Below are 23,316 nucleotides of genomic sequence, written 5' to 3'. Positions count from 1 at the left end.
ACGCTAATCTTTCTTGTTTGACCGCATGTTACCTGCGTTTTGAGCATGGCGTCAGCATATTGGCATTGTTCTCTTCCCGCCACAAATTTCAAGCTGCTTGAAGCCGGACTCGTCTTCAGTCTTTGTCAGTCACATTCTAGGCTTGGTTACTAAGCTGCTCACGCATTCGCGCTTCACGTACTCTCTCCTTAAGCATGGATGCAGAGCGCCCAAGCTATAAAAAGTGGAGATTTCAAGCCGAGGGCGAGCCTTCGCGTTCAACTATTTGGCGAAGAAAGAAACTTAAACGAAAAATTCAAAGCCACCAAGAAGATGAGTTGTGTTACAACGAGGTATCACCACATCAACGGGATTCTGAAGATCAAGACAAAACGTGTAATCATCATAGCCGCGGCAGTACGTTCTCATCAGAGCTACAAAGCGAAACAGAAATTTTGGAAAGTATGCAGACGATTCAAAGTGACAGTAGTTTTTCGGACCAATATTGTCTTGGTAAGCGTCCTTTTTATTCTTTCAAGTCACAAGCTGGGAAAACTAAACATTTTTCCACAGTTTTTTACGTAATGGCTTAATTGTTGATCTAGCTTGCAAACCCATAGAATCAATGTCAAAGTTTAAGAATAATCATTATATAGGACTCCAACATTCTTGTATACCTAAAGGATGGCCTAGACTATATCTGCCATTCAGTAATTTTATTTACAATTTTCTTTTGATATCAGATGGCAATAATTCCTTAATTTCTGAAAATGCTGCTGATCACAAATTCGATGAATTTGTCAGCTTGATGCAAGATATACCAGCTAATGAAGAATTTCCTGAAGAGAGTAACGCTGTGCAGGAGGAAGTCCCAGATACCTACATATATGCAGAAGAACTAGCTAGTTTAATTGAGGAAATAGAAGTGGAAAAAGTGGCATCAGGTGTCGAAGAAACAAAAGATGAAAGCATAGAACATGAATTGTTGTATCAAGATAGCAGAATAACAGTTGGAGAAAGTTTAGCTCTTACAATGGCATTCATTATGCGACACAAACTGTCCATGGTTGCCACTAATGATCTCATTATCCTCCTTGAGTTGCACTGTCCCAAGGAAAATAATGCAGTAAAAGGATTGAGCCAATTCAAAGACCACATCCAATATCTGAAGCATCCTATGAAAAAGCACTTTTGTTGCCCTAATCCAAAATGTCAAGTCTACATATCTGTTGGTAAACCAAAGGATGGTGAGGTTTGTAGGATATGCAGTGGACTTCTATCAGATAAGTCTTTTTTCATTGAGCTTCCAATAGAAGACCAGCTGCATACAATTTTGTCACGTAAGTTATACAATATTCTTTATATTCTTTTGTACACTTCTGTTGTATGCAGTACTCTAAGAACCCAGGGCTCTCTCAAAACTTTGAACTAGTCAGAGAAAAATTTTTTAAGTAGCCAGGGATAACTTGCTGTCTTGTCAAGTGGAAACCCCGAAATGTATTTATATTTTCCCAGAATAGCCTGTGTGCTCAGGACAAGTAGACAGTGATTTATGCCGGTTGCCAGAACTTCTGGAGATCCCTGAGAACCACTGAAGTGCTCTGACAACTTTTGCTATAATTTCAGCTTATGTTGGTGCTGGGAATCTGTTGAGGTGTCATAAAATTGTTTATCACAAGCAATCAGCTTCAACATGATGTTGATGATTGTTTTGCTATCACTACAATATGTAATACAATCTGTAAGCCAAATATATCACGTACATGTAGGTTTGACATAACTTTACTGTTTTTGTCAAACAGGTCCAGGTCAACTTGAAAAATTAAAGTACAGGTTTAAAAGAGAAACTTCTGATGGCAGTTCAATCCAAGATGTCTATGATGGTAATCTGTACAATATGCATTTAGGACCTGGTGGTTTCTCAGCAAGTGCAAGCAATATTTCACTCCTTGGAAACACTGATGGAGTTGCACTTATTCGATCATCAAGTTATGGAGTATGGCCAGTTTTTCTAGTGATCAATGAACTTCCTCCGCTTCAGAGGTGAAAAATAGATTACTTACATTCATACAGTTTTTGGTATATGTACAAGTCATAAGTCTATGTGGCTGTGGTGCAAATGCAGGCAAAGTTGATGCCCTTTTGTTTACTTTCAATGCATGTCATTATTTTAGTACAATATAAGGTTTAAAACAGATTATTTTTATCACTGTCCTTTTACAATTTTATTGACAGGTTCAGCAGGATGAATCGCATTTTTGCAGGACTTTGGTTTGGTAAAGGAAAACCCCATTTTCCAACATTCTTACAGCCAATTGCTATTTCTCTGAGGACTCTATATAATCCAGGTAATAAACACCCAGCACATGGTAGAGGTAGAGTTGTAGCCTTGAAAAATTATGAAACTCTGAAGTAGTTATTATTTTAGGTAAACAACTTCCATCTTAATTGGGTGACAAGAAAACCATACCAGGAGAATGTGAACTAAATTCTCAGAACCAATGTTAGTGAGATTATATGGGTTTACAATAAATAAATCAAGAAAGTACATTTTAAAATATCATTCTCGAGAATTTACTTTTGATTTCTTTTTCTTTTTCTTTTTTTTTTTCAATAAACTTTTTCTCAAAATACATGTATGAGTTGCCAGACTCAGGGTGCGGCTTATCTGTGAGTGCGGCTTATCCTACATAGTGTACAGTAAACAATAATTTGCTATCGGATAATACTTTCAATTCATCACTTAATTTTTGATTTTTTTTTTTTTTTTTTTTCAACCACCAAGCTTGAATTCTGGCCACCCTAGCCTACAAGGTTGTGTGAAACAGAGACAAAATTTAATTCCTACATAGGAATGATAAAGTAAAAGTATATATTGCTTTGCAGGATTGCAGGTGTCAGTGGGGGATGGAGATGTGGTCAATGTTAGAGGTATATTGCTCGATGTGACACTGGATTCCCCTGCAAAGGCCTTGTGGCTGCAGATGAAACAGTTTAATGGGTACAGTGGGTGCTCTAAATGTAAAGAGAAAGGCTGTCAGCATGTCATTGGCATTGGAAAGAAGGGCAGAAACAGACAGTGCCACATGTATCCCTACAATGCTTCCTCAAGCAGTGGTCATGGTGAGGTCAGAAGGCATAATGAGGTCAACGAGCAGGCCATCGAGGTGCTGAGGAGGAGGAAGGAAGGTGCCAAAACAGTAAGTAAACACTTGTTAAATTGTTCCAGAGCATGTAACTAACCTTAAAGTTGATGGGACTAGTCTCTTTAGTCATTTTCATGAACAGAGAAACTCTGAAGTTCATATTTTGTTTAAAAACTGACTTCTTTAAATTCATCAGACTGTAGTTGACTACAATTTGCTGGTGATTGGTATTTGCAGCATATAAGAGTCGACTGCACCATGTTGTCAAATGTTGATGAACATGAAAAATTGTATATTGAATTTTCATGTACACCCTAATATTACAGAGGGAATGGTTTCTTTCTCATCTTGAGTGTTTTTTTCATTCTCCTTTATCTCCCCAGAGTTATGATATTGAGGGAGTTCTTGGTTTATCCTGGGCATTTGGAATTCCTACATTTGACATCATCCGTGGTACTGCCATTGATTACATGCATTGTGTGTGTGAAGGTGTAGTGGAACAGTTGTTAAATAGCTGGTTCTCTCAGGACAACAAGGACAAGCTCTATTTCATTGGGAACAGAGTTGAAGAAGTTGACAAAGAATTTCTTTCTATTAAACCTATAAGTGAGGTAACCAGAACACCAAGAAGTATTATGGATAAGAAGGATTGGAAAGGTTAGTAAAGGGCCTCTGGGTTGTGTGTGTTATATATCAGTTTTCATCTCTACAGTTTGTCTCAATGCTGAACAATGTCATTCACTACACCTTGCACTTGAATATACATGAATGGGGTTTCTTTAGGGGGGAATCCACCTAGGCAACTAAAATTAATTCAATTGTGACTCCTTGCATCAGGTTTGAACTTTCTTAAATGAAGAACTTTCAAGAAATTAAACTCGTGTATTTGAAAGAAATGACACACATTTCCTTAAGGTGTAGAATTGTATGGGGTGCCATTACCGCCAAAATTATATTTTTAAAATTATTCAGCCTTTTTTTTCATTAACCACTTACTTTTACGAATTAACCATACTTGCCACAATATTATTTAGCCCATTTCAAAAATTATTCAGCCTTATTTTCATTAACCACTTACTTTTACAAATTAACCATACTTGTCACAATATTATTCAGCCCCTTTTTGAAAATTATTCAGCCTTTTTTTGATGGGGCCTGTTTTAAATTATATCCCAACATAACTTGCAGGATTATAAATATATCCCAGAGTTCTTTTCATGTCCTTTTCGTTGCAATATGGCCGACAGTAGAGGGATCGCGGATGTTGCACGTTTTCTCTCCCAAGCTGCTACCAATTTCATAAGTCTAGCACCACAATCATCACAAGAGCTTCGAGAAACAAATAATACTTCTAATCGAGCTCAAGCTGAGTTGAAACGAGCGTTTTCTCCGTACCAAAAAGTTCACAACGCGCCATCACCAGTTGTAAGCAACACAACTTCACGTGGAACATCAAGTCAAGCAAAACATTTCACCGTCACAAGGGCTGCAAAACAGAGAAAGAAACCAAAGAACTAACAATCAACATGAGGTAGATCAGAAGTAGTGTTAGTTGCTCGAAACTCTTGTGATGCTAGACTTATTAAATTGGTAGCAGCTTGGGAGAGCGAACGTGCAACATCCGCAATCCCTGTACTTTCTGCCATATTGCAACGAAAAGGGTGTGAAAAGAACTCTGGGATATATTTATAATACCGCAAGTTATGTTGGGATATAGTTAAAAACAAGCCCCATGATAAAAAGGCTGAATAATTTTCAAAATGGGCTGAATAACATTGTGTCAAGCATGGTTAATTCGTAAAAGTAGGTGGTTAATGAAAATAAGGCTGAATAATTTTTGAAATGGACTAAATAATATTGTGACAAGTATGGTTAATTCGTATAAGTAAGTGGTTAATGAAAAAGAGGCTGAATAATTTTAAAAATATAATTTTGGCGGTAATGGCACCCCATAGAATTGTACACTGATTTGATTGAATCTTTGATGCAGTATCTTGTAATCTCTTGATTTTCCTTAGCATCAGAAAAAAGAATTTCCTGCTGTACTATGCCGTGCCACTTCTGATGAAGTACCTGCCAGATATGTATGTTCTTCATCTGATGCTTTTAGTTGGAGGAATATACGGACTGTTGAAAGAAACTATCTCTCTCCAGGAGAGGGAAAGCTCTGCTTCATGCCTTAAGTTATTTTGTGCACAGGCATCTACTCTCTATGGTATGTATTTGTAATATCACAGTTAGGTTGCTCCATTCCATGCATGTTATGATAATCTTTTTGTTCTCAAAATTTGAGAAATCTTGAGCAAATTTCCCTTTGTGAACTTTTTTCTGAGATCTCATGTTGCTTTGTGACTGCTTCATTTTTTATTCTCTCGCTGTCTATCGTTACCTTGGAAATTTAGTTAAGTCGGATGAGTGTTAGACTTGAGTGGGAATATCCTCAAACAGATATCTTTCTACTTAATACACACAAACTTTCATGAGCATGTTTAACAAAAGTTGAATGCCCTTCATAAACAGGTAAAAACAAACGATATAAAAACCCGACGTTTCGGCGACTTCATGACACCATTATCAAGGGTACAAATGAAAATAAAATTAACAAATGCGAGCTCAAGAGTTACAACTAATTCTAAGTAGTTGTAACTCTTGAACTTGCATTTGTTAATTTTATTTTCATTTGTACCCTTGATAATGGCATCATGAAGTCGCCGAAACGTCGGGTTTTTATATCGTTCGTTTTTACCTATCTATGTATTACTAAATCTTTGTTAATATGAATGCCCTTCATATGCTCTTTGCAGGTCCACAGTTTATGACATATAATGTTCATCAACTGTTACATCTGAGAGACTGTGTTGAAGATCTTGGGCCTCTTTGGAGTCATTCTTGTTTTTTCTTTGAAGACCTTAATGGAGATTTCCGTGATTTATTTCATGGTACACAGAATATTGATGGACAGGTACATGTAATTATAATCATTGTTTATATCCGTGCAGATAAGAATGAGAAAATGTTAAGTTAATGAAGTATAATTTTTAACTGGTCAGGAATGTTTTATTTTCTTTTGATTCTGGATGGAGTTTCTGTGATGCAAAAGTTGCCAGAGCTGGCTTCAGAGCTCTCCAGTTTCGAAGCTCAAAACCTGTATTCTCAACTCACCCAAAAAAATCACTACAAAAGGTAAGTTTCAGAATCTGTGCAATTAATACTTTTTATCACAGATAGTACAATCATTAAACAAGAGAGTTACAAGAGAGATATCATTGGGATTTTCTCTTTTTTGAAAAGGAAATGTCTATTACACAAATTGCTCTGAGCAAACCCATATGCATTGATCCTATAAATATAATTACAAGCTTGCAAGAGTTTTAGTAAATATCTGTGCATGATGTAAGGTTGTGGTGTCCATCTAACCCCTTTTTAACACTTAATTATCATTAATTTGATGTTCCAGGTCCAAAACTGAAGAGTTTGAACTGAGGATCTTTGTGATCGGGGCACTGGAAAAAGTTGCCATTAATTCAGAGATCCTGTCTGAAGCAGAATGGAAGGCACTAAGAAGAGAACTACCAAGTTGGGGAAAGGTGTGGTCTTTTAAGCGATGCCAAATCAATGGAACAGTGTATCACAGTGAGCGTTACAAACGAGTAACAGCATGAAATAACTTTACTGTTAGCTTCTCTGGAAAAGGCAGTCAGAATATGGCTGTGTCCTTAATTATGTAAAGGTTCAAGAAAAGTGCCATCAAGCATCTTGTAGAAATGCAAAGTGTAACCGCCAGTTGGAATGCAGCTACTTTGCACTACTTTGAATTCTGGATAAGTACCAAAACCAACTACCAAGTCTAAAAGGAAGAGTTGTGGTTTGTCATATCCTTAAGGTCGAATGGACAACAAAGGTTGTTGCTATTTCTCTGAGGTGTATTGAGGGAAAGTATATGATGGTGTCAACTTCGAATGGAATTTTTGTTTGTCGTTTGGCAAACAGAATAGAATGAGACTGATTGTTTGAGGATAATATTAACTGTCCTTGTCTGTTACTCTTAGACATCAAGCTGTTACCAGAACAGGAAAGAGAATAAAGTAAGATATTAAAAATTGTTTGTTGAACATGAAGTTGTGCTGAAAATGAAGGGTTAATTTCTTTTGTTTTATTCCCTTGATGTGAATTCAACATTGAATTAATCTACTGGTAATTGGTAAATTTGCCTTGTCCAAATCAGCAAAACAGTTATTTTTCAAATTTTTTTCTTTTTTTTTTTTTTTATGCAATTACGGCAAATGTATAAACAAATTTCATTTCAACTTCTTATGTCCCCATAGAGCAAGATATCTTACCTATGGTGAAGATTTCAAAGGGGAATTGTTTACCTCTAAAGCTTAACTTGGAACTAGTTTGTAGAACACTCATCTATACTATAATGGCAAAGTTTACGTCCTTTTTGTTAATTTAAGTTGAAGTTTCAACTCAAATTAATTAACGATGACCTCACTGACTAGTGACCAGGGATATTTTCAATTCAATCCCTGTGATTTTGTTATTTTAGGAGAATAGCAAAGGATTTTTCTAAACCTTTGGTATATATGATAACACCTTTGCTTGTGAGTACTTGTAGCTACTGTTGCATTTGATAGACTTCTTTTTGTTATGTATACAAAAGAGGGAGATTTTTCGTGACCTTGTGAAATTCATTTGGATGCTTTTACCTCTTAGACATGGTACACAACTGTCCGTGTTTACTGGTATCCCCAATTACTGTGGCACTAAGTGACTCAAAGTTTATCTGCTCCTTTACATGGAATGCGAAAACAAGGAACTAGAACATGGCTGCCAGAACAGGGGATTACAGAACAGGGAACTAGAACATGGATGCCAGAACAGGGAACTACTGTAAGACATGGGATGTCATAACAGGGAACTAGAACATGGGATGCCAGAGCAGGGAACTTAATAAATCTACAAGTAGATTTCTCTTTATTTTGTTATTTCCTTTTTGTCTGTTAGGAAAACAAAGGAGATCTGGTGAAGCTTGCAGAACGTCTTTCCTCCTTGTCACTTGATGACTCTTCAACTAATACTTCTCACCAAAAACTGGCCACCCTGATCAAGACTCGAAACATCATGAAGTTTTCCTTGTGTGCAACTGAGAGATACAAACAAGGTCTCTTCGCTCCTGAAGAAATTTCCCTATTGCAGAACATGCTTAAAGGTACATTATAGTTATTTTACAAGCAATAGCGAGCTTTCAGCTGTGTTATGCAGCCAAACCAGCTTCAAAGAAAGTGTTTAACTGTTCCACTTTCTCAGGATTGGTTTGTAGAACAATGTGACTCTTATAACAGGAGAATATTTTTTTCTAGCGAAATGTAATTGTCACTAATTTAACATAACTCTTTAAGCAAAATGACTTTGTCAAAAACTTTTTGTTACCAGACCACATCATTTGACTCTTCCCAATTCTTCAGCTCATGCTACACATAGATGATTACATTTGCCATAAATTTTTAGTTCCTTTGACAAGTAGAACTGAAATTTAATTTATTACGTTGAGCAAATAATGAATTTGGCAATAGTCCTATAGTGTGATATTGACAAGGTAAGAAATTAGAATTATTGTTTTCTAGAGTGGACTGTTTGCACTTTGGAAACCTTCACACATCCAGTAAGCAAGGACAGAGAACTGCTGATCTGCAGGATAAGGGCTGACTGTGATCCTGCTGTGGTTAAGATTAACACAACATCTGGAGAAGCACAGAACAAGGATTGCACTGTATGTCGATGTGTTTGTAACAACTTGGTTATATTGCGGTTACTCTGTTGTTGTATTTAGGGAGAGTGGACCTCAAACCTCTACGTTGGAGGAGGTAGTAGCTTACAGTCAGTTGAGATTCTGTAGTGCAGGTGTAAGCTTTGTCCAAGGTCACCATGAGGGGTTTTTGGGTAAAACACTGAATTCTCACAATACCTCTTTATTCTAGAAGATCACTAGAAATACATCTGAGCAAACTGTCTGGATATCTGACAAAACAGTGGGGGTAACCTGAGCTTACTAGTAGATAATTTCTCATTTAACCACTAGAAAGTCTGTAAGTAATGATAAAAGCACAAGAACAGGGTTGGTGTAGTAAATTAACCTAATTAACTATTGACTGAAACAATTTATTTTGTAAAGGGAGACAAAATTGTTATGGATCTTTCAAAGCTGTTCCAGTCTAGTGTATTGGAGGAATTTATAGACATAATGAATGACAGCATCAAAAGCATGAATATTAACAACACAACCGAGTGGTGGACACTAAGGACAAGGCTTGACAGGAGAATGAAGGTGATCAGCATTTCAACTCTCACGAGCGATGAATGTGTATCCTCTCCTATGACATGACTGAAAGTCTAAATTGTAATAATTATGGTCATTTCTTTAGAACCTTTTGGAGAAACTTGAAGGTTCTTGGCTTGGAAGATGGAGAGGAGTTCCTCTTGGTCAGCCTATTGATGAAGAGTAATGTGAATCAATAGCATCCTTAGCCAGAGAGTTGGAAGAGAAAGTTTCAATCCTGTGTGGATGCCGATTTGATAATCATTTGCTTGAAGTATGTTGTGCATGAATCAATCAGAGTTTCCCGAGTTATAAGGATGGCAGATTGTATGAAAAATGTTTTGTCCATCAATCTTTGTTATGATTTCTGTGCCATCTTCTTTGGTGCTTGACCCAAAGATGACAATTGAAGTAGCAAAACCTTGCATAGTAACCGAATGGAAACTAGGGATGGTTGAGTGGCAAGAGCACTCACCTCCCTGCTGTTCCACAGGTTCAATTCCCAGACCTGGTGTCATATGTGGTATGTGGGTCGGTATGTCCTTGCTCCAAGGGTTTTTATACAGGTTCCTTGGTTTTCCTCCCTCCACAAAAACCAACATTTCAACGTTTCACTTTAAACCAGTGGACAAGAAGAACCACCTCATGGAATGCCGCCAGCTAAATCCCATTGTCATTATTAATATTTTTATTAGTAAGTGTCCTTTGTTTGTTGTAGGTCCTCATAGATTCGTCATTTTGCTTGTCAAGAAAAGAAACTGCTGAAGCACTGATTGAAATTACTGCCATGGATGCTACCTTACCTTCTTTTGAAAAAGTAAGAACAAGAAAATTTTTGTTCCAATAAAAGAATTCATAATCAAGTGTCTAAAGTAAGTTGGAATTTCACTGCTTTTGTCAAAGCATAGGGCTAACTCTTCACTCTAATGAAGGGCTAAAGTCAGATTTAGCAACTACTTACATTAACTAAATTGTAATTTAGTCCACTTGTGTTTGCTAGACATAGCAACCCTCTGGTTTTTTTCTTCTCAACCTCTATTGCAATAAGCTGTTGTGATTATTTTTGTTTTGATTATTTGGTGTTTGATAAAATTGCACTCTATTGGTTTATCATCGTCAATTGCCTTTGAGACGTACACAAAATAATAAAACTGCGAGCTCCACTTTTAGGCGTGGCTAGATCGATATATTAAGTCGTAAGGACTTTACACACCTTGACAGGTTGTAACATGTCGAAATTTATCCTTTATCAGTACCATGACTTATCCTATAGCCCTTTAGAGTAGCTTAGAAGTTGACAAGAATAATTGTGAAGAAAAGACTAAGCTCTTTTACAATATTGTTTAATCGTGACAGTATTTGGTTGTGACAGTCGGCACCCTCGATTAGTCCTTTATCACTGCAATAAGCTCCCAACATTCCTCACCCTAACCCTCTTCAAATAAGCACCCACTTTGCTTAAGCCACGCAAGTTCTAAAAATTTGATAAAGCTTCCAGCGGCTCGTTTTCTCGAAAGGCTCGTTAACTTTTAGGTCGAAATCAACTTTTCAAATCGAACTAATATGCAAGTAACACCTTGTACAGACGTCCGTACAGTTATAAGTCACAATTTTTCGGCTTTATATGTTACTACCATTTTTATGATGACGTGCTTCGCTGCGAGCTCCGCTATAAAGACTAACGAGCGTGGGTCCTGACCAACAAGCGACTCCATTTTGTTGCATTAACGGACAATTTTTTCACGTAAGATAAAAAGCTATCGAAACTTTTATAATAATAATATTAATAATAATAATAATGATAATAACAATATATTATTATCAATATAATTAGTGGACAAGGCGCGCAAGACGGTAACACTACTGGAGATGAGCTGCCCATGGACCACAAAGACGAGGAGAAGATCATGAAGTACGCCCGCTTCTTCCAGAGCTCAAGAGACAGTACCCGGGTTTTAATATCGTTCAGTACAACATAATCATCGATATCCTGGGAGGGTACTCGAAAGACCTCAAGAAGAGCGTCAGGGAGCTTGTTGGATCAGAAAGGAGTACAGCAGTGTTAGGTAGAATGCAGAAGTCTGTAGTCAGCAGTTCACTCAAGATCTTTGAAAGTCATGAGTTGAAGACTTCATCTTAGCCATATGTTATTTTGTTGAGTTTTTAAGACATTAGGAACTAGCCACTAGGGCTTTTTTTTTTAGAAGTTTTTTTTTTTTATCATTTTCTATAAGTTTTTCTTTTTTGGGGGGGGGGGGGTACATATGTAAATTCTAAACTTGTTAGCTGGCCACGTCCTAGGCGCCCAGCTTTCGTGTATATGAGTTCTGGCATCCAGACGTTTTAACTGCCACATAATATATATATATAGACGTATTTTATTATTTCATGTTTTTTATTTATTTCTTTATTTACGTTCTCAAAGTTTAGGAAGATTTTAATCCTACGTGCACCCTGGGTTATGTTTATCGCCCCAGTCCCCAGTCTTTGTATGATCTTATGGCAAACATAACTTTTTAAAACTGTCGGATATTAATAACATTTTATTCAACTACATATCTGCTCAAACCTATGATACACGCAACAGATTTGAAAAAGTGAACCGCGAGGCTATACCTATGAAAGGTCCCTTACTAAACTGTAAAAACACGGATAAAAAATCATTAGTGCAGGAGAAAAATGACATCATAAGGAATAATATTTTGATGAAATTTTATACAACAACAATAACAACTTTATTAGGTACTTGCATAAGTAGTACATGGCATTATCTAAGTAAGAATAAATATTTAACATCAATTCGTCTTTAACAGAACTTCTTGTCTGATATTCATTATTTGGAATATAAAAGCAGAAATGAGTCTACAATAAATGATGACAATAAATGTTGTTTTCCACACAATGGCAAGTGGGATTCATAGTTAAATCAGGCAAGGTCATAACATGCAGATACTAAGCAAAGTGGCAGCTACGTAGAAACGCGAGCTGAGTAATAATAAGAATCATTGCCACCAAAACTATTTGATTATTTGGTGCACTGCTCCTTCCCAACAGTGTCCAGGAAACAGGTTCTTCCACTTGAAGTGTCTAAAGTTGACGAGAGTCCCAAAAGAGGATCCATGGTGAGTGCAGTGGAAGGGGATAAGAGAGATGGATTTATCTCAAGATTGCACTTTAAACCCGTGAATACCGATCACATACCAATTCACCAAAATTATCTCTAAATTACCACAGAACAAGTAGATTAAGGCATTCTTTTCTCTTGTATGATTACTTCATTCATCCACACAACCTTTTCTCCTAACTATCTATTGATAATCACTGTTTGTCATGTTTGAGAATGAAGGGAAACTGGGCTATTAGCAATATAGTAGTTTGGTTCCTTCATTAGCTTTCAATTTGCCTCATCTTTACAGAGCTTTCTTATTAAACTGGTTGTCAAAAGACATGTTTTAAGGAAAAGGCAAAGTGTAATGAGGTTTGCATAATATAGAAGTGAATATACATGTTGAATCACATATGATTACAGAAACGGGAAAGCCAAACAAAGGTCTGCTCTGCTGCCATAGTGTTAACATTTGGTAACTCCTCCTTCAGTTGGGCTGGATTGTACTTTGTCTTGCACTGTGGATCTCTATAGTTCTTGAGGTGCAAACTATCTATGAGTTTGTTTATTCCAGACCACATTTTGTCAAATGGTGGTGGTTAAGTGGCAATGGTTTGGACGCAGCTTTCATGCCATCAACGTGACACATGTTGTATGCCAAGTATATATCACCCCAAGAAGATGGTGATAAGGCCTTCAAAACGATTAAGAGCCAATTAATTATTATCAAAAATGCTTGTGATGGACTCTCCGACCTGTTGGCATGAAATAAATATATAACCCTTCATAAGAAAACATTAAATAAAATTGATACCTCTGGTTTAACTTAATGGAGAGTCTAGCATATTAGATAACAAAATTCTCATGACTCATTTCAATAATCATAGGCATGGCTAAACCTACACTGAGGTCCAATTTTACATGTTTAACTGTATAAGTACAGGTAAGAGAAATGTACACCTGAGTTAAAGTACATAAAATGCAAACTCTGCTTGACTGGCTCAAAGATGAATCAAATCAACTCTGCAAATTAAGTCAAAGCAGTAGCAACATTTTTAATGTGATACTGTTTGCGTCTATTTATCTTTAACTTGACAATCGATCTGCACCTGCAAAAGGTGATATTATCATTAAAAAGAAAATTGTCCGGGGAAACATGACTTAAATCATACATATATATGTAAGCGGAAAGTGCAACATTTCAAAACAGCTATATATATATATATAGTGAAAGAAGATTAACCAAGGTTCAGGAAAAGGGGATTCCATTTGTCAATAAATCCACTGCCTCGAACAATAAAAAAATGTCCACGGGACCATTTCTGCAGGCGTTTTTTTTCACCAGTTTCTTTATTACAAGATGTTGGTGTTTCCTCTGCACAGTCAGCTAGTAATGCAGCCGAGGTAGGTTGAGATAAAATCTCTTCATTTCCTGTTGTGTGAGCGAGAAAAAATGAGTTTTTTTTCTTTTGGCACTTCAAATGTAACTAAAAGCTAATGAAACATGGTATGGTAGCATATCACAAAAAGGCAAACCTATTTATACGATTTCAAAACCATTATGCAGCCCTTAACCTACAATGTGGAATATGTTTGACATCAACAGGCTCAGGGAGAAGTCAAAGATAACAGGAGTCGTGCACTTAAAAACGACACACTAAAAACAAAATTTTTTCAATTAAAGCTGCATTGCTTTCAAACTTGTCATGGGTGATGCCTTTACAATTTCAGAAACATTTCAGCTGTACAAAAAGTTAAATATGCACAATTGGAAATGAATAGGCAAACTTATGGAGGGCCTAGGGGATAGGTTTACCTTGGGATAACACTGCTGATTGACCTACAGGTGTACTTGCAGTATCCAAAATGGAGTCTACCACAGATTCTACCTTTTTAGTTTCATCAGTGGTTAGGGTGATATTGTCGGCAACTGAGAAGTAAAAAATACGAATAAGTATATGAATAAGTGAGTGCTCGCATTTTAACTGGAAGGAAGTAGTGCTAAAAAGCACTGCCCAGAATTGAAATTGCATACAGCAATTACCAGACATGAGTGAAATAACATGTACTGACCAATATCAACATGACCCTCTAGCTAAGAAGATTGCTCACACAAATACTTTGGGAAACCTTCAACTTGAGTCATCTGATACTCAACCTCTTCTATCAGTTAGCAAGTGCAATTATTTGCACTGTCTGGCAACCCACATATCAAAAGGGTAACATGTCGGATCTTTTATCGAAACATATTTTTGATTTTTCATTTGGTATAGCAGGAAAAGATGAAAATGGTTGCACAAGAAAATTAAGGAACATCTATTCATCCTTCATGCGAAGTTGATGACATGAAGAAATGAATCGTAAACATCCGAATGTAAATCACCACTTACCTTCAACAGCACTTGCATCCTAAAACACCACAATGTTTTAAAAAGCCTCTAATATCAGAAGGAATACTTGGATGCCTGGAGGAAAGAAAATCTAAATGTTCCTGGCAAAATGCCATTCCATGGACATGGGCAGCAGTGCAGACATCAGGATAATTTACCAGGGGAAGTCCATTGATAACATTCTAATGAAAAAATGTTAAAAAAAAAAGGAGATTCGACAGTAATGACCAAATGATTATTATCAAATTGTCAAATGTTTTAAAAAGTGTGCCATTCTCAAATATAAGGGCTCCATAGCGAACATAACTGAAATCACATTCAGTGGAAGCACATTCATAATATCAGAATCCATTAGAGTCCAAACTGATTCATCCAAACCCTGACCCCATCAGATTTTTTTCACACTGGTCCTTCAAAATTTTATGCATCTATGAAATTTATTGTTATTTTTAAATAGCAACAAAACAAATGCAGTTCAATAAGAAAGTGAACATAGTAATTTACAACAAATTTTAAACTATGAATGTGATGTATTTTCTTTTAAAAGAAAAGTGAAAAAGCTTAAAGAAGAGAAAAAAATATGATAATCAAATCCCCAGAGAGTAATGTAAAACACTTTTTGTTGACCTTTCTCAAAAATATTGAAGGTGGATGAGTGAAAACAAGGATTTCAACTCTTAATGATATGAATCAGAAAATAAACATTAGGGCTTGCACCTTTCTCTTCATCATACAATGTGCGAACATCAACTTCCACTACCTGTCTGCAACCCAAAGCTTACCACATCCTTTCAAAACAATAATGAAAGAGTCATTCCTAATCACAGATTGTATTTATAAATGACTTAGAAAATCCTCCAATCCAATCTGCTATTGGCTCCTCTGGTTTCAGCATTAATAGGAAACTACATTTCATGCAAAATAAAGGTTTGGGAAAAAAACAACTGCAAAAAGAGGGAACAGTTTACATTGCCATTCATCACCTCTAGCATTACAGTCTTCAGTGCAGTCTCCACGAGGATGTGAATAATTTGCCTGGGCTCTAAGCTTGTCAATGTGAGCCATGATTGCCTCTCTGTCAGCATCAACAAACATCATCCAGAACATGTCAAGTGCCTTTCTTTCTCTTAGTTCAGCTTCCAGCTCTCCATTCCAGAAAGCATTTGTCACTCTTTTCTCACTTAATCCTGAGGAGAAGAAACACATCTTAATTTTTACAAAGGATTTACAAAATAAAGATACAAAAAGCTTCCTTCTTGAATTTTGGATCTAAAACGAAACTATAGACCCGAAATGGCTGCTAGATTCATATTCTTTTCAGTATTAGTCGGTTTCCTTTTTTTTGCTTTTTTTATAGGGCGTCCTCGGCCACGGTCAGTGCAATGGCCAAACAACTATACTTAACAAAGCCGAAGTGCAATGGTTTTGCCAAGTAACGCCTGAAGGAGGGTACAACAGTACACCAAATTCGCCCAGGAATTCAACTTGGCCCCCCGAGGATTGTAGTGTATTAAACAAATAATAGCACGAATTGTACGTGGTAACTGCAGGGATAAACACCACAAGTGATATTTCAAAATACAAATGTGTAAACTTGTATTTGCAGAACTAGTTTTCCTCTTTAACAAGTGCAGTCATAGGGGCTTCGTCCACCGGGAGCAGTTCTCGACCACAAGAGTGAGGACAGTGAGCAAGATTGCGAATAAACAACGCGTTATTACCACTCATTGTGGTTTCAAATTATCTTTAAAAGCCCACGTTAGAAAAAGAAGCTTTTGATCACCTAGTTTTTCCCTTAATGTAGTCATAGTTAATCGAGGGGACTGGTTAGGAAGGCCGGCGAACTTCAAAGGGGTAGGTTATTGTTCAACTTTTTGGTGCGTGACGTCACGACTACCGTGCATCACAATACAATGCAGCGTTGTTCGAAAATGGTTGATAGAGAAATGTTTTGACTTTAAATTATTTTTATTACTGTTTGCTTGACTGAAAATGCATAGATTTTAACTCAAAAACATGCCTGGAGATAACTGTTCCGTAGTTGGCTGTGGAACTTGCCGTAAAACCAAGGGAATTGGAATATGGAAGCTTCCAGCACCTCGGAACGAAGCATATCGCAAATGGCGCGAAGATTGGCTCTATGAGCTCAAGAAATACAGAGTTACGGACAGTAACTTCCAACGAAAGATCGAAAATGACAAAGTATTTACTTGTGAAAAGCATTTTCATGAAAATGACATCGAAATAAGTGTGTGTGTATAATTCCAGCGATTTCGCGGTGTGCTTATTAGTAAACGGCCCGCCAAAACATGCGAAATCTACTATGTAACTCAGTTGAATTCTTGATAAAAACGTTGACATATATCTTAAACTTTATCTCTCAGCCGTATCTGAGAAAATGACAAAGAAAAGGCCGAAGTTTGGAGAAGAAAAATTTAAGAGAATATGACACCTCAGTTTGCATTGAGAAGGAAGTTGCCACAGAAAACTTTGTCGTGCCTTGGACAACTGCTCTCCTTCCCAATGAGACCTTTCAAAAAGACACTGTTAATTCCCCTCAAACTGAATTTCCTCCCTCCCCCCCACAGAAGAGCTTTCAAAAACAACCACCAACTCCCAGGCCTTTGAGATAGGAAGACTTCGAAGTTTCTGATATTTTGACTGAAAAGAGACATTGCTATAAAAGCTTCCATGAATTCTGTAAAAGAGCCCAGTCATTGAAGATTATACAAGAGTGGTGTACTCAGGCCAAAGAAGACAGAATGGTTTTCAGAAAGTGAAATGAGTCCTCTGTTTGCTTACCACAACTGGAGTTGGTGGTCGATGACAGTCTTGGGTTCACCATTTTAGTTTAAGGTTCGTTACTACCAGATGACCACATACTTTATACGAAGTATTATAGATCAATGAGAAATGTTACCTTGAATGAATTGGTCAGAAAACTAACAGAGTCCTTCATTATTTGTCCTGGGATTGAACAACCAGAACTGAACTCAAATATTATTCACCATGTTATCAACTGCAACATTGTCTTGTAAATGACTTGAATATTGATTCACAGATGTTTGCAAACCACTTTATATATATATATATAATTATATAATATTGTACATAACTTGTTGTCATCTAGATAGGGCTGACTTCTAAGTTAGAATTTTAGTGTTCTATAGAAGCTAAAGTAAACCAGAACATTGACATTAATAAATACATTGATTGCTTCAAAGGTGTTTGCAAACCACCTCATACATTTTAAGTATACATAATTTGTTGACATCTAGATGACTGACTTCTGCTAACATAAACCAGAACATTGACCCTATAAATAAAATTGCCATTTGATGCATTTTATGCTGTCTTTGATTCTAGGGTTCTCTATCATCCTTTCCTCCACTTGCCCTTTTAATTTCCTTTCTCAGGGACTTAGCTTTCACCTGCTTCTGTTTGATCTTGTGCTTCTGAATTACATCTCTTGCAAATGAAAATGAGCGTACACGAAAATATAAGGTGATAATACTGTACAGCATATCTTTACTAATTCTGCTATCAATCTCCAGTGAGGATTCAGATACAATTTCATTGAAGAAAGCAACTACATCTGTATCTTTGCAACATTTCTCAATTACAGCTTCAATGTTGATAGATCTATGGTCAGTTTTACAATTGTTTCTAAAATGATGTTTTGCCCTCAAAAATATTTTCTGGGCTTTTTTCGTTGGATTCCACAGCCCTCCACGGCTTAAGGAAGAGATAAGTTTCTGCAATTCAGTGATAGTCTTTGATTCTTCTTTGCATGCATTTAATAAAGATGTAGCCTGTTGACTTTCTGTTGATTTCCAATTCTTAGATGCTCTGTGTTTATTGTGCAGATTTTGCAAGACATAGCCTCCTAGATATTGTAGACCAGCAATCTATTTTTCCTTTAAAGCCTTTTCAACATCGTTATCATTTACAGGAGAAAGAGATTCTTTGTAGTAGGCCAGGAGTCGATCAGCAAGTTTAGTTGATAACAATGTTGCTGAATTACTGGACAGACTCGGGAAGTATTTTGTAGCATGTAACGATATGGTCGCGTAATACTTGGAGTAAAACTTGTCAGCGTTTCCATTCTTCGTAAAGCCATCAAAAATAGTCCGTATCTCTTCAAACTCTTTCGATCCTTCGCAAATGTTAAACTGGAATGATGATATTTCATCTCGCATTGCTTTTGTAAACACTTTTCTTTTGCTTATTGTCGTTTTCAGGTTGTTCACCAGATCGTTCAAAACGTCGCTTGTAAATGCTATTCTTTGCCTTGATTTTTCCTCTTGTACATCTTGTTCGGGATCTTGGTTGTTATCTTTGTGTTTAATAGTCGTGTGTCTGCTTAGACCTCGTTTACTTTTACAAACTTTTTGACATATACTGCAAGCTACGTCTTGCCTTTGGACCTAGAATGTAAGGAACATTTAGTTGATCAAACTTGATAAAATCGCCAACAGTTTGAAATCAGTTTATACCAATATTGCTACTATAACTCTTCTTAAACCCTTAGCGATTCTAAAAGAATCCAAAAGAATCTAATTTTTCTTCTGGAGCTCTGGAAACAGATACACAGTACCGAACACTGATCGATCTCAAGCCAACTACACTGAGCTTTTTCTAGCAACAAACCGCGAATAAAATGACTAAATAGGACTAACTTTTAGCTTTTAACACGCACCTCCTGTACAGCTTCATGAAACTGTTCTTCCAAATTCTCATCTTCTTCTAAAACTGCCATAATAGCATCGAAATCTTCTTCGAATGTAAAGTCTTCGATGCCAGACGCCATGTTTGTTTACTGTGACAACGATAGCGATGCACGGTACTCGTGACGTATCATGACGTAACGGTGCAATTCAACCTAAAATCGTAGACAATAAGCCGGTCCTTTGAAGTTCGCCGGCCTTCCTAACCAGTCTCCTCGATTAACTATGATGTAGTCAAGCGGGGCTTTTTCTAATGCTAATTAATTCAAGTACTTTACATTCATTATCTTCACGAAAACTATGAGCGCCTTTTAGTTTTGGTGGCCATCTGCAGGGTGGCCGACACAACTGCGAGAAATTAATGAGATATTTAGGAGAGAATTTAAATCACAAATAAAAGAGGCCAAATAAAGTTTACATTTCAAAGATAGCTTTATCACTCGACCTTAATTATGGAAAGAAATGGCCGATTTGGGCCTTATATACAAATAAAATTTAAACTATATTCCAATAGCCGTAATGCGCCACCTACCTTCGCGTCCCCTCGACCTGCTCAAATTATAGAGTAGCTGTAAACTCCAAACTCGACAGGACGAAAAATAACAGTTACCTTTTGGAAATAATTGCTTTTATTTATATTCATGGGCCCCATACTGGAATGGTACCACTTACCTGAATTAAGTCCATGGACTTCGTTAAAGGCGACTGCAAAGCCACTAAACGAGACCTAAGAACGACAACTTCCAAATTAAAAAACAAAGTCAACTAAAAGGAGTTGTGTCCAATAATTATCAACAAAAACAATAATAAATAACAGATTATAGAGAAAGACTTACGTTCACAAAAACAAGGTAACGAACAAATGGTTAACCGGCTGTACATTTAGATGGTAACGAACAGAGGTGTACATTTCGAGATTTAATTCAGTTTCACGCGGGGTCACGCTAATGCTCGCGAAAATTTAAACGACTATTGACTGGCAATTCAACAGTATTAAACGGCTCTATGTGCAAAAAGGAATTATAACAAAATTTCCGGAAACATTCAACAAGAACTTACGCAAAGGAAATTTGCCATTTTAAAAGAGACTTGTCCACAAAACACACATCCGAAACTTCAACAGCACTCCTTTCTTCTCCGGACAAATGCCATCCCATCCGTGGATTTATACCATGCCAGATATATTTTTCGTGCAACCCAGCCTAATCCAGGTGAAATACAATCATACAATAGCTAAAGCGACGCTAAACGAGGCTTTTATACGCGCACAACGTAACCACATCCGTAACTAAAAAAATTCGCAACAAAGAAATCAAAGTACTTCGTAAACAAATTCGACTTAGGCTAAATGAATCCTTTGAGTATCCTTAAAAGTCAGTCTGATGAATGAGTCAAGTTCAGTCAATCGTTTGAGTATCCTTAACAGTCTGACGAGTGAGTCAAGCCCAGTCTACCCTCTGTTGTGACGGCTGTGACGGCTGTGACGGCTGTGACGGCTGTGACGGCGTCACACGCTCAAAGAACGAAATCGTACAGAATATATCGGGCATCAGATGTCGAAGTATGCACTCGATATTACGCTTATTTTCGGTTGTTTTTATGTGTTTGATATCACTAAAACGGAAATTCATACTTGGAAAGGGTGAAAAAATAACATAGAATGGGGTAATTCAAGATTTAATGAGATTTTGAAGTTATAAGCATATAAGATGCAATGAATATATGAAGTTCATATATTTTGCACTGCGGTATTAGATACGTATGATGTGCGATCCTCGCAGTAGATAGCGCTATTTATGCAATAGCGAAAATCAGACCTGAAAAAGAAAATCAGGCCTGTACGGGACTCGAACCACTGACCTCTGCGATACTAGTGCAGCGCTCTACCAGTTGAGGTAGATTCCACAAGTCTCTCTTTGCAGCAATAGAGCTGTGAATTTGACATGTTAACAACTATTATTATAATTGTTATTTTATTTTTTATTTTTATTATTACTTACCTGGTTAGTAATTACCTTTTGACTAGATCAACACAAACATCAGCTTCCATAGCTTTTGACGAGCCTTCCCAGTTGAGCCTGCAGTTGTGCATGCGAGAGTTTTTCGACTGTCTGTTGGCAGTTTCACTTGTTGCACACCTTTACAAAAGACATTATGAGTAAAGGTCCTGGGTAACACTTTCAAGAGGAGACAAATATGGGTGCTGTCATATGTTGAATGATTCTGTACTTTTTTGGTCAAATTGAAAAAAAAAAACATCGCTCTTGTTGTTTACAACAAGGTGCTAGTAGACAAAATATATTTCTATACATTACTTCTTTGACCTTGAACCATAGCAAATCACCTTGCCAGTTTTTAGGCCAACCATGGAGCCAACACCTAGTGGTGAAAGTAAGGATATATTTTATTTATTTATTAATTATTTAGTTCATTAACTTTGACCATTGGCTGACACCAAAACTGTCAGTAAGCTAAAGAACAATCCAGAGAAAAAAACAGCAGCTTTCTAAGAAAATGCATAACCAAATGCACCCTTTTTAATTCTTTCAGACGTTGAATTTGCAGTGTACCTCTCAGGCTGTTGTGGGCTTTTCCCCTTTTTTGCCATCCCATGTCATATGACGCTCCTATCTCCACATTTTCCTTTTCACTATCATCTTTCCACATGTTTCTTTCGCTTTCCAAACTTTTCAGACATGATTCCTTGGCCAACTTTTCAACTTGGAGCCCCACTTCCCTCTCGCGAGCCTTCAGCGTGGACTCTCCAAGTGATGGTATATTGATGGATGATAACTACTCGTTTACGTGGGTAGGATCTATGCCTGCGTGTAGCATCCCTGTAAATATTTCGATTCAACTTATTAACAAATTGGCTAGATGTTAAATGGATGCTGTGATGGTGGAAAACAAGATTTTTAGCCACGTTTAATGTAAATAAACCTGCAGCGAGCTTCGTGTTTACATCAAAGATTGGTCTCCCTCGCGTTGTTCCGGTGCTACGGTGGGTCTTGTTTGTACGACAGGTATTTGTCTCTCCACACTCAGAGTTTGAAGAGGATATGTACAGTAGTGATCCTAACCCAGACACCGGTTCTTTTATGCAGTCGAAGAGCTGTAGAGCTGCCTCACAGGGGGACATTGAATTCCACAACTCGACGGCCGCGAAGTGGAAATCCACTGCAGACTTCCGGATCACGCACATTCTTTTCATTTTCTTGTCTTACCAGAGCATTACCAGAAGCTTTCAGCCGATTTGCGGCATTCTTATTGCAAATAAAAGCTTTCGCTCTGCAAAAGCGGCCCTTGTTTGTTTTTCTCACGCTAGCATGAAGAACGGCCGCCATCTTGGATGTCGCAATGTTATGCGCAGAAAAGGTTGCGCAGTGCAAAACAAGGGAATCGCCTTAAGGTAATTCCCTTGAAATTGCTCTACTATCAAACGTTTTTTGAAACTTGGTATGATTAACATTCATGATATAAACATTAAAAAAATGTAAAAAAAAAATGGGGTCACCGTGCTTGTTTATGCGTCGGCAGGCTAATAAAATGGGCTATTTTTATTGGTTGTGCGTTAAAAATTCGAATCACCTTCCAACTGAATTTAGCCTTGGTTACTTGAAAGAAACAAAATTTTATTTTGAAATTGAAG

General features: G+C 37.1%; 3 protein-coding genes and 1 pseudogene across 9 annotated transcripts; 2 read left to right on the top strand and 2 right to left on the bottom strand.

The window, feature by feature from the left end:
* The first annotated feature begins 148 nt into the window (after positions 1–148).
* LOC148715914 (uncharacterized) lies at positions 149–8,244 on the top strand (annotated as a pseudogene).
* Positions 8,220–12,346, top strand: LOC148715913 (separin-like). Its single transcript, XM_088746239.1, has 6 exons — positions 8,220–8,337; positions 8,753–8,898; positions 9,301–9,453; positions 9,551–9,718; positions 10,163–10,261; positions 11,279–12,346. Exons 1-4 carry the CDS (start codon positions 8,250–8,252, stop codon positions 9,629–9,631), a joined length of 468 nt encoding a protein of 155 aa, XP_088602365.1. The 5' UTR covers positions 8,220–8,249; the 3' UTR covers positions 9,632–9,718; positions 10,163–10,261; positions 11,279–12,346.
* LOC148715911 (uncharacterized) lies at positions 12,156–23,017 on the bottom strand. 7 transcript variants are annotated; one of them, XM_088746243.1, is made up of 10 exons: positions 22,238–23,017; positions 21,983–22,046; positions 21,683–21,805; positions 20,504–20,869; positions 20,340–20,394; positions 15,924–16,127; positions 14,941–15,122; positions 14,367–14,480; positions 13,794–13,982; positions 12,156–13,305 (listed from the first exon to the last, which is right to left on the bottom strand). In XM_088746243.1, exons 1-4 carry the CDS (start codon positions 22,332–22,334, stop codon positions 20,833–20,835), a joined length of 321 nt encoding a protein of 106 aa, XP_088602369.1. In that variant the 5' UTR covers positions 22,335–23,017; the 3' UTR covers positions 12,156–13,305; positions 13,794–13,982; positions 14,367–14,480; positions 14,941–15,122; positions 15,924–16,127; positions 20,340–20,394; positions 20,504–20,832. The 7 variants fall into 7 exon arrangements, with proteins under 7 accessions (XP_088602369.1, XP_088602370.1, XP_088602368.1 ...); XM_088746244.1 differs by having other exon boundaries at positions 20,340–20,407; positions 20,727–20,869; XM_088746242.1 differs by having other exon boundaries at positions 20,727–20,869.
* Positions 17,895–19,860, bottom strand: LOC148715912 (uncharacterized). Its single transcript, XM_088746234.1, has 2 exons — positions 19,640–19,860; positions 17,895–19,367 (listed from the first exon to the last, which is right to left on the bottom strand). Exons 1-2 carry the CDS (start codon positions 19,748–19,750, stop codon positions 18,849–18,851), a joined length of 630 nt encoding a protein of 209 aa, XP_088602360.1. The 5' UTR covers positions 19,751–19,860; the 3' UTR covers positions 17,895–18,848.
* Positions 23,018–23,316: the final 299 nt, after the last annotated feature.

Source organism: Stylophora pistillata, unplaced genomic scaffold (assembly GCF_964205215.1).
Source record: "Stylophora pistillata unplaced genomic scaffold, jaStyPist1.2 SCAFFOLD_132, whole genome shotgun sequence".
Classification (NCBI taxonomy): domain Eukaryota; kingdom Metazoa; phylum Cnidaria; class Anthozoa; order Scleractinia; family Pocilloporidae; genus Stylophora; species Stylophora pistillata.
This window is presented reverse-complemented; position numbering and strand designations above follow the sequence as displayed.